The 10,080-nt window shown below is 44.2% G+C and overlaps 1 protein-coding gene across 1 annotated transcript in view; it reads right to left on the bottom strand.

Annotated features, from left to right (window-relative positions):
- Positions 1 to 2,470: 2,470 nt before the first annotated feature.
- LOC106545296 (LIM homeobox transcription factor 1-alpha) overlaps positions 2,471 to 10,080 on the bottom strand; it is a 96,302-nt gene continuing 88,692 nt past the window's right edge. Inside the window, exons 5-8 of the mRNA XM_087710675.1 lie at positions 8,849 to 8,926; positions 7,442 to 7,577; positions 5,229 to 5,387; positions 2,471 to 4,579 (exon numbers count right to left, since the gene is read on the bottom strand). Coding sequence (XP_087566801.1) covers positions 4,425 to 4,579; positions 5,229 to 5,387; positions 7,442 to 7,577; positions 8,849 to 8,926 — 528 coding nt within the window. The 3' untranslated portion in view covers positions 2,471 to 4,424. The remainder of the gene's footprint in view (positions 4,580 to 5,228; positions 5,388 to 7,441; positions 7,578 to 8,848; positions 8,927 to 10,080) is intronic.

Raw genomic sequence — 10,080 nt, 5'->3', positions numbered from 1 at the left:
ATGTTGAGTTGGCCACGCCCACACGGTCACATGACCACTAAGCCCCGCCTACCCACCTGGTCATTAGGACAGAGAACCGGTTGCTAAATTATTTGAATCCCACCACTGCATACATATATACAGACGCATATACCAGTGTTTCTCAACCTTGTCAACTTGAAGATGTCTGGACTTCAACTCCCAGAATTCCCCAGCCAGCGAATGCTGGCTGGGGAATTCTGGAAGTTGAAGTCCAGACATCTTCAAGTTGACAAGGTTGAGAAACACTGGCATATACATACACATTGTATTCGTATATGTATATGTGTACGTGTACATATACATATACATATACATATACATATACATATACATATACATATACATATACATATACATATACATATACATATATAAAATACTTCATTTGGTGATTATTTGAAGTTACAATGGCACCGGAAAAAGTGAGTTATGACCTTATTTCACACATATGACTCTTGGTCATGTGATTTACATTCAGATGCTTGACAACCGGTTCATATTTATGACGGTTGCAGGGTTATGTGGTCCCCTTTTGTGACCTTGTGACAAGCAAAGCCAACGGGGAAGAAGCCAGATTCGCTTGGGACAACCGGGTTACTAATTTAACCCCTGCAGTGATTCACTTAACAAACGTGGCCAGAAAATTTGTAAAATGGGGCAAAGCCCACTTAACACATTTCTCACTTAGCAACATAATTTCTGGGGTCAGTTGTGGTCGTAGGTCGAGGACTACCTATATCCTGTATTTGCCAGGCACAGCCCCCAGGTTACCTTTGGGATTTTAAAGGAATAAGGACGGGGGGGGGGGGCTACATAAGTGCGATTTCATATAGAAAAATAATTTTTTAAAAAAGGTGTGAAGGACAGATCATTGGAAGTCCTGGATTAAGGGCAAAATGATAGCTTATTTAGGGCTTTCTGTGATTAAGGGTGCCATTTTAATCCAAAGCCAGGCTCTGTGCTTGCAGAAAGGTACACTATGGACTTTTATTTTTTATAGTACAGGTCCTATTGTGTAGTGACTGCCCCGTGTAGTGACCATTTGAGGTTATGATGGCGCTGAAAGAATAATTTTACAATTGGTCCTTGCACTTAAGACAGTCACATTTTGCCTATAGCAGGGGTGTCAAACTCAAGGCCGAGGTGGGGGGGGGTGCAGATCCAGCCCTCAGGGTGCTTAGATCTGGTCCATGGGGCTGCCCTGGAAACAGTGGACCAGCCCACAGTGCCTCTGCCAGCAAAAACGGAGCTTGGGTGTGGGGGCTGCATGTGGCACTCCTAAGCTCCATCTTTGTTGGCAGAGGGTTACAGGAGGCCTTCACAGGCAAAAATGGAGTTCACGAGGGCCGCAGGCAGCACTCCCAAGCTCCGTTTTCACTGGCAGAGGGTTGCAAGAGGATGTGGTAACCGAAATGGAGCTCGGGCGCCTGCTTTTGTTGGCAGAGTGCTCGGGTCACCACAGGCACCCCTGACCTGAGTGATGTGGGGCTGGCCACATCCACCGTGGCCACGCCCACCTCCGGCCCTCCAAGATCAAACACAACCCTGATGCATCCCTCAGTGAAATCAAGTTTGACGCCCTTGCCCTTTAGTCACATGATTGGGATTAAGATGCTCATAACTGGCAGGTATTTACAACCATTGCAGTGTCTCATGGCCATGTGATTGCCATTGGCACAGTTCATGGAAGGTTCCCAACAAGCAGGGTCAATGGAGACAGTGGCAGTGGAATCATCAGTTGCGATCACCTGTCTATGGAGAGTCTCAGTCATCCCGCTTATGGTTGTCCCAAAGCAGGGGTGGGTTTCAACCAGTTTGCGGAGGTCCCCCCGAACCGGTTGGTCGGCGAACCCAGAAGTAAGTAACTTCTGGGAACAGCGAAGGGCCCACCCGCCGCCCTCCTTACCGGTCTTTGAAGGCTTCTGCAGTTCCACGCGGCACATACAGCGCCTGCGCGATTCTCTGCGAGCAGCTGGAGCATCGTACAGGCGCTACAACGCATGCGTGAACTGCGCGCGTGCACGAGGACGCCGCCGGCCCCATTCCAACCAAACCAGTTGGAACGGGATAAGCAACCCACCACTGTCCCAAATGTGCTTATTTCAAGAGGCAACTGGACTTCCTTGCTTTTCTTTGAAGATGTTTCGTTCCTCGGGTGAGAAGCAAAACATCTTCAAAGAAAAACCAGAAAGTCCAGCTGCCTCTTGAAAAAAAAAAGCACCTTTGGGATTGCAGTCACATGACGTCTCACTTTACAACCACATCGCGTAGTGGTGGAGTTGCCTTGACCCATTTATCATTAAGTGTGAATTACCTGTAGGTCTCCCTTCCTCCTCTCAGATGTCCCTGTGTATCTAGCAGATGCTGGCACATACTGAATGACTACAAAGGTACAACAGTCGGTTTGTTTTGTTCAGCTGTCCAGTAAGATCAACTACAGTAGAAGAAATAGTGAACAATTGGAACTTGGCTCAGGGCCCTGTTAAATATTTTAAGACAGGGATAAACAGTGCGACGCCTTCCAGATAGTTTTTCACTGTAATGTCTGCAGCCTCTTTCTGGCTGAAAGTGACTTGAGTTAAAAGTTCAAAACAGGGCAGAGGCTATGCGTTGAAAAGAGCCTTTTACCACAAATTCATACCGCAGTCTTCCCCACCTTCCTATATAATTATATCCTTAGGATCTCCTTTTGAATGAGCTGCTGATTAACATTGCTATGCGCATCATTGGTTTTTAGGCTGGCCATCATTCAGTGGTGGCCAGTCTAAAAGAGAGCAGACTGCTTTTTTTAGAAAATCATTTCAGCCAAACCCATTTGCTGTATATGGATTACCTCCTGGTGTATTACAGAGCTTTACAATATCCTGCAGTGTGGTAACTCATCAGCAATAAAAATACTTCCACCCTCTTTGTAGATTTGCAGAATGTAAAAGTGGCTCAGAGGTCCAGGAGACGAGGGTGCCCTTTTGGGGGCCCAGGAGAAAACATGTCCTTTTGGGGGGGGGTCCCTTCTTGGTGTGATGATCCAGAATTGCATGCTACAGTGGCAAAAAGAAAGCATTTCTAGGATGTCTACTGAGCTGCTTTGACCAATGAAAGGGTATCAATGAGGCTAACTTGCATGAAGTCTTCAGGTAGGGTCAGATGGTCAATGGAAAGTATCTGTGGCTTAAGAAGCAACCAAGAGATCAAGAAGTTTCAGTCATAGTCATAGGAAGAAAGTCCTTAACCTCAGCCTAAGGAGCCCATTCTGAACAGTTGAGCTATTCTGACATAGCTTTCAAAAATGCCTTTAAATGGGTGCCCAGGTTTTAAAATTCTTTCGGATCAAGAAGACACAGCATTGGCTGGGGAGTCTTAGTACGCAGCAGAACTGAAGAAGAAAGATGGGTGTGGCGGAGGTGTAGTTTTCAGTGTTGCAGAAAGTATATCAAAGTGATAAACGAGAAAAGGCAACAGTCCGATACTTGCTCAGGGCTGAAGCATTGCAAGAGAGATTTGTGGACGGTCCTAAAATATTCAAAGGCAGATTGGGCAGAAACCTGTGCAGTGCACATTGAGTACCATCGTTTTCCATCTATTTCAGGAAGCCTTCCAGATGTTCTTAAACTTTACCATGTTCATCATAGCGAATCACTGACCGTGGTTTTTTGGGAGCCGATTAGAGTCAAACGGCACCCATAGTTCCCCATGTTATCTGCCCTTAATCTAGACCATTTCTCAGTAGTCCATAGAACTTGGAGGAGGTATGATACATGTCAACGATAAAACGGTTTCATTTTCCAAGAAGAACCTTCTAATAATTTGCAGTTCTGTGTGGAGGCTGGGATTTTGAGCTCGGAACTTCACTCTCGTTAACGAATTAGAAATCCCAGAATTTTTATGGGTTGACAAGCCCTAGCAGTTAATATGACCTAATCGACGTTTTTTAATGTCAAAGTACTCTTATGATATACTTAGTTTAGGGGATTTGTTTTCTTCATGGCTAATCTGCACATTCCAGGGAAAGGAATTTTCCATGCCAATGAACGTTGAGAAAAAGCATCTCCTAAGCATGGAAACCTTACCATGAGCTAGGCCTCCTGCTTTTGTGCTCAGTGTAATGTATCAACTAGGTGTAATGCCCTGCAGTTTAAACACAAAGAACACGATGCTAGACGTACAGCTACACAATATGAAACTGCCCATCGAGAGGACATTGGGCGAGGGGACGGGAAAGGCAGTGTAGCAAGGTCCTCCCTGGTTGAATTCTCAGTGCCCAGGAATAATGGCGCACAGGCATGACAGCTTCACAGCCTTAACGGGGTCCAAAGAGTTCTGCCCCACGGATTGGTCTTGCCCCTCCATGCCATTCACCCCCTTCTACACCTAGCACAGCTCCCATCAGGTGGAAGAACTGAGGGTCAGGAGGTGAAGTAGGAGTTTTGCATGGAGTACAGCCTGTCGATAGGGTTGCCCACTCGAGTTTGCAGGAGGTTGGCCTCAGCCGCAGACAGCAGGCAGTCACCCAAATGGCCAATCGTGTCGCTGTCCATGTCATGGAAAACACCTTCCGAATCTAAATTGGGAAGGAAAGGAAGATGAAAGTTCTCAAGCTAGAATAAATCAAACCCCCACTCTGGAAGAGAAACATGACTGGTTAGAAAATATAATCACCCTCCGATTCTTGTAGCTCTTCAATTAGTATGGCATCATGGAGTCTTCTGGTTTGTAATTCTTTGCTCCAACTTAGTGATGGTTAAAGGAAAGGAACTAGCTAAACTAAACTAAAACTAGCTCCCCCCTTTCACTAAGAAAGTCGGTAGCTGCTACTATATTTCGCTGTTGATGGAGTTCACTCCATACAGGTGAACTAGTCAGAGCAAAAGATTGCCTTGGATAGTCACAGCCTCTGCCCCTCTTCCTCTCGTTTTCAAGGCCAATGCAAAAGCATCATTTTCAATGTCAGGTAAATGCTCACACACAATCATGTATGACATATGCATTACAATTCACTGCACAATAGATGTTTATAGAGAGCCTTCGAAAGGAGGGGGAAAATAGAAACAGCCAATGGGACTGAGGGCTGCCTTTCTTTAAACGGAACCACATTTAAAATAATGCTGACAAGACATAAAAGCACGTTGCAAGTCTATCAGAACAAGGTGATACAGAGGTTGGATATCTGAAAGGGAGAAACTGAAGGGATTTGAGGAAGATGAGCTCACCATATGGATGAAGGTGGTCTCCTGGCAATTGGGGTGGGGTGAGTCCTTGCCGGTACAAGTCTGTGCTGTAGCTGTTTTGATCCAAGGGAAGCAGCTGCTGCTGGGCAATCCTGGAGTAGGGTACCATGAGCCCATCTATTCCATGCACACTGGCACTATCTATTGAGCAGTTGCCAAAGCAATAGGAAAGAAGGTGATGCACAACATCACTAGGAGATGTTAACAACAATAATACTTTTTATAGAGAAGAACGAACAACGGTTGAAGCTACTTTCTCCAAGATCAGATGAGACTTATTGGGTAGATGTGCAAGTCTTATCACAGCATTGTTAAGCCTTATCACAGTAAGGAGATGGTGGACTAGAACTTTGCTCTTTGCTTTTCAGATAGTTCTTGACCTGCAATCATTCATTTAGTGACCGTTCAGAGTTACAACGGCACTGAAAAAAAGTGAAAAAAGGTCTTCGCACTTACAAACAACGCAGCATCTTCATAGTCACGTGATCAAAATTTGGACCCTTTTGTATTTTCCCATGTAAGATTGAGATTGTCTTGGCAATGTTTCAGTGAGGTCTCACTCACCATCTTCAGGCTGGATTTTGGGCTTAAAGTGTGATCGGAGCTTAAAGCCGAAAACACCAGCCTGAAGATGGCGAGTGAGACCTCGCCGAAACGTTGCCAAGACAATCTCAATCTTACACGGGAAAAGACCCAAATACAACAAGACCAGCATATATATATATATATATATATATATATATAGATAGATAGATAGATAGATAGATAGATAGATAGATAGATAGATAGATATAGATATAGATATAGATATAGATATAGATGATATAGATATAGATATATAGATATATAGATATATAGATATATAGATATATAGATATATAGATATATAGATATATAGATATATAGATATATATATAGATATAGATAGATAGATAGATAGATAGATAGATAGATAGATAGATAGATAGATATAGATAGATAATAGATAGATAGATAGATAGATAGATGATAGATAGATAGATAGACAGACAGACAGACAGACAGACAGACTCTTCAAAAAAGATACATGTAGTCTTCAACTTACAACAGTTCATTTAGTGACCATTCAAAGTTAAAATGGCACTGAAGAAAATGACTTATGACCATTGCAGCATGGTCATGTGATTTATGACAGTCACAAGCAAAGTCAATGGGGAAGCCAGATTCACTTAACCACCATGTTACTAATTTAACAACTGCAGTGATCCACTTAACAAATATGGCATGAAAAGTCGTAAAATGGGGCAAAGCTCACGTAACAAATTTCTTACTTAGCAATATAAATTCTGTACTTAATTGTGGTTATCAGGTTGTCAATTCAGATACACTTAGATACCTTGATCACAAATAGATATTGGGCAAAGGTTGTATCACAGCCACGTGTTTGAGTTAAATAGTTAACTTAGCTGTTCTGGTGAGCAGGTTTTATTTTCTCAGAGACTGTGTGAAATTAGGGGTGAGAGCAGTGGCATTTTTCTAAGTAGATTCTGGAAGCTGGGATTTTGTACTGCACATCTGAATACTAAGTGGGGCTGAAGCCCCGTAGAGGCCAAAGGAAGCCTTGCAGGAATACCTGGGCTCTAGAACATCACATGCTAGATTAATGGGCTGGTTGGGACCCTCTCCTTTGGGATTTCTCTCTTCTCCAAATAATGTGATGGAATTTGCAGTTCAAAACCCCTTCTCGCCCGCTTATAAAATGTTTATTTTAGAAGCAGATGTTTTTAGCCTTTCCAAATAGTCCACACAAGAAGCATGACCTGGAGCCATCAGCACTGTCTTTATTGTAAGGTTATACCTTAAACAGAATCTTGCAAAACTGAAAGCGTTTCTCTCCTCCTCTCTTTATACTCTCCAGAAAACTAGAGGAAGTTTCCTTCTGAAATGATTCCCATGTCCCGTCCCCCCACACACACCTGTGGATTCAACTGGCTTTTATCAGACCCGTATCTAAAGTGCAGGTCCGTCTCCCATCACAAAATATGTTTTAAAATGCAGGGTTTAAAAATATATATAATTCATTGAAAAATAATATTTGAAGATGAATGCAAAACTCAGGTGGTCCCAGTTTCTGAATGAACACATAAAAAGCCAACGTGGACCAGAAGAAGACCAACCCATCTCTAGGAACTCTGCCATTCTTGAGGTGTCCTTACCTTCACTGTCCTCATTGCTCTGTCTGCTGCTCCGTCCATTTCCCCTCCCTGTCCCTAGACGGGGGTTTCCCAGCTGCTCTTGCTCCTGTTGCTGCTGCTGTTGCTGCTGCTGCTGCCGGCGAGCTATCTTTTTCATCTGCAAAGAGGTGTTTGGATGCATCTGGGTGGGTGTACAACAAAGGGGGGAAGGAAGGACAGAATGTCCTCCACAATTGGAAAAAGGGGGAACTTTGGGAGGCAAAGGGTGACTAATGGGGAGGAAAGGGGGGACTTTGACCTGCCCCTACTTTGTAGCTCCATTACCTCCCAGGACATAAAGACTTAGAATCAGAGGATTGGAAAGGGTCTTGGAGAACCTTTAGCCCAGGAAAGGGATCCTCAGATCATCCAGAAGATCCAGGCCAGTGGTGGGTTTCAAATTTTTTTCTAAACTACTCTGTGGGTGTGGCCTCCTTTGTGGGAGTGGCTTGCCGGCCATGTGACCTGGTGAGAGTGGTTTGCCAGCCATGTGTTTTCTTTCTCTCTCTCTCTCTTTTTCCTTCCTTTTGTCTCTCTGTTCCTTTTTCCTTTTTTTCTTTCGTCTCTCTCTCACTTTTTCTTTTTCTTTTTTCTTTCTTCCTTCCTTCCTTCCTTCCTTTCTTTCTTTCTTCCTTTCTTTCTCTCTCTCTCTGTGAGTCTGTCTGTCTGTCTGTCTCTCTGTCTCTCTGTGTGTGTGTGTGTGTCAGTGTTGGGTTTCAAAAAATTTTGGAACCTCTGCTGTAGGTGTGGCCTGCTCTCCGGGTCCACTGGTGGAACCTCTTCTAACCGGTTCAGTAGACTTGACGGACCGGTTCCACCGAACTGGTGCGAACTGGCAGGAACCCACCTCTGATCCAGGCTAAGTGTTGCCTAAGTTTTTTCATGATCACTCTTTCAAGGGCTACCTAGTCAGCAAAAGAGTGCCCTCGCTCGCATGCTGCTGGGCCTAACACAACAATTCAAACCACGGAAACTGGCAAGTGTTTTAATGGTCTGTTATTTTCCTTTTGTGAGATGCCACGAGTGCCTTTGCTGAGCAACAGCTACAAATGCCTTCGATATTAATGGAAGTAAAAAAATATATCTTTACAACAGGAAGTAAAATGTTATCTCTTAGTGATTCTTCCCCAGATGAAATTGCTGTTAAACAAATAGACTGTATGGTTGGTACCTGCAACCATAAATTCTCATTTTGTACTTGGTTAAACCAGTTCCTCCCCCCACAACTCTCGTCAACAGTCATGTTTGTTTTGGAATGTGTGCTGTTGAAGAATGTCTAGGTTTAGGAAATGAGTTAGCTCAAAGTTAGGGTAAGCAGAAGTTTGTCTCCCCTTGTTTAGCCGGAGATAAAGTGTCATTCAAATGCAAAACTCAGCAATGATCACTCACCTTGGCTCTTTGGTTCTGGAACCAGACCTGCACTACACGGACAGTCAAACCAGTTTCAGCCGCTAATGTCTCCCTCACCTGCCCATCATGGAAAACAGAAAAGGAGTTGTTAAAAAGCTAAATTCATGTCACAATAAAGAAGACCCCTGCACAAAGGGTGACTTTGGGTGGGTTGTGCCCTGTGATCCTTTACTTACAGGGTGATGCAGGGCTCAATTCACTCTCCTCCTTTGTTTACCATCTACATGATACCTCTGAATGAGGTCACCCATTGTTTTAGGGTCACGGCAGCCAATTATATGTTTCAACCTTGCACTGACCAAGTGATGCTGTTTAAAGTCCTGAGCCAATGCCTGAAAGCTATGCAGACTTGGATGGAGAAGTACAGGCTTGGGCTCAGTCCCAACAAGACTAAGTTGCTTCGTTTGACCCCTCTGGCTCCAGGGATTCCCCCATCTTCAGTCTTTAATGGGGTCATGAGTCACCATGCGAGACTGGTGCGTACCCTGACACCTGTCTCAAACTGCTGGTGACAGCTGTAGCCAAGAGGGCCTTTAAATAGGTTCCCCTTGTGTGCCAGTTGCACCCATTCCCAGATTGGGATGGTCTTCAGAAGCCACTCATATAAACACATTACAGCAATCCAATTCAGAGGTGACAAATTATAAAGTTCTTTCATTGAGATGCCTTGGAAGACCAACAAGATGTTATAGTTGACTCAGAAGGCAGCTGTAGGGATGTGCACATGTTCTTGCTGCTTTTTAAGCACCCCTGGTTGCCAATTGGCATCTGAGTACAATTCAAGGTGCTTGATTATCACTTCTAAAGCCCTGCATGGCATACAGTCTGGTTACTTGAAGAACCATCCGCTTCTCTATGTTTTAACTATCCAGCCAGATCAGCAAGAGTTGGTTTAGCAATAGCAGTTAGACTTATATACCGCTTCATAGGGCTTTCAGCCCTCTCTAAGCGGTTTACAGAGTCAGCATATCGCCCCCAACAATCTGGGTCCTCATTTCACCCACCTCAGAAGGATGGAAGGCTGAGTCAACCTTGAGCCGGTGAGATTAGAACCGCTGAACTGCAGATAACAGTCAGCTGAAGTGGCCTGCAGTACTGTACCCTAACCACTGCGCCACCTCGGCTCATCATGGTTTACTCCATGTCTTGTTGATTAAGCTGTGTCATCTTATAGGGTTTAGGAAGTGGCCTTCTTGGTGAGGGCTCCTATC

The sequence above is a fragment of the Thamnophis sirtalis genome, unplaced genomic scaffold, assembly GCF_051295495.1.
Source record: "Thamnophis sirtalis isolate CommonGarterSnake01/CBP01778 unplaced genomic scaffold, rThaSir2_p1.2 scaffold_3, whole genome shotgun sequence".
Classification (NCBI taxonomy): Eukaryota; Metazoa; Chordata; class Lepidosauria; order Squamata; family Natricidae; genus Thamnophis; species Thamnophis sirtalis.
This window is presented reverse-complemented; position numbering and strand designations above follow the sequence as displayed.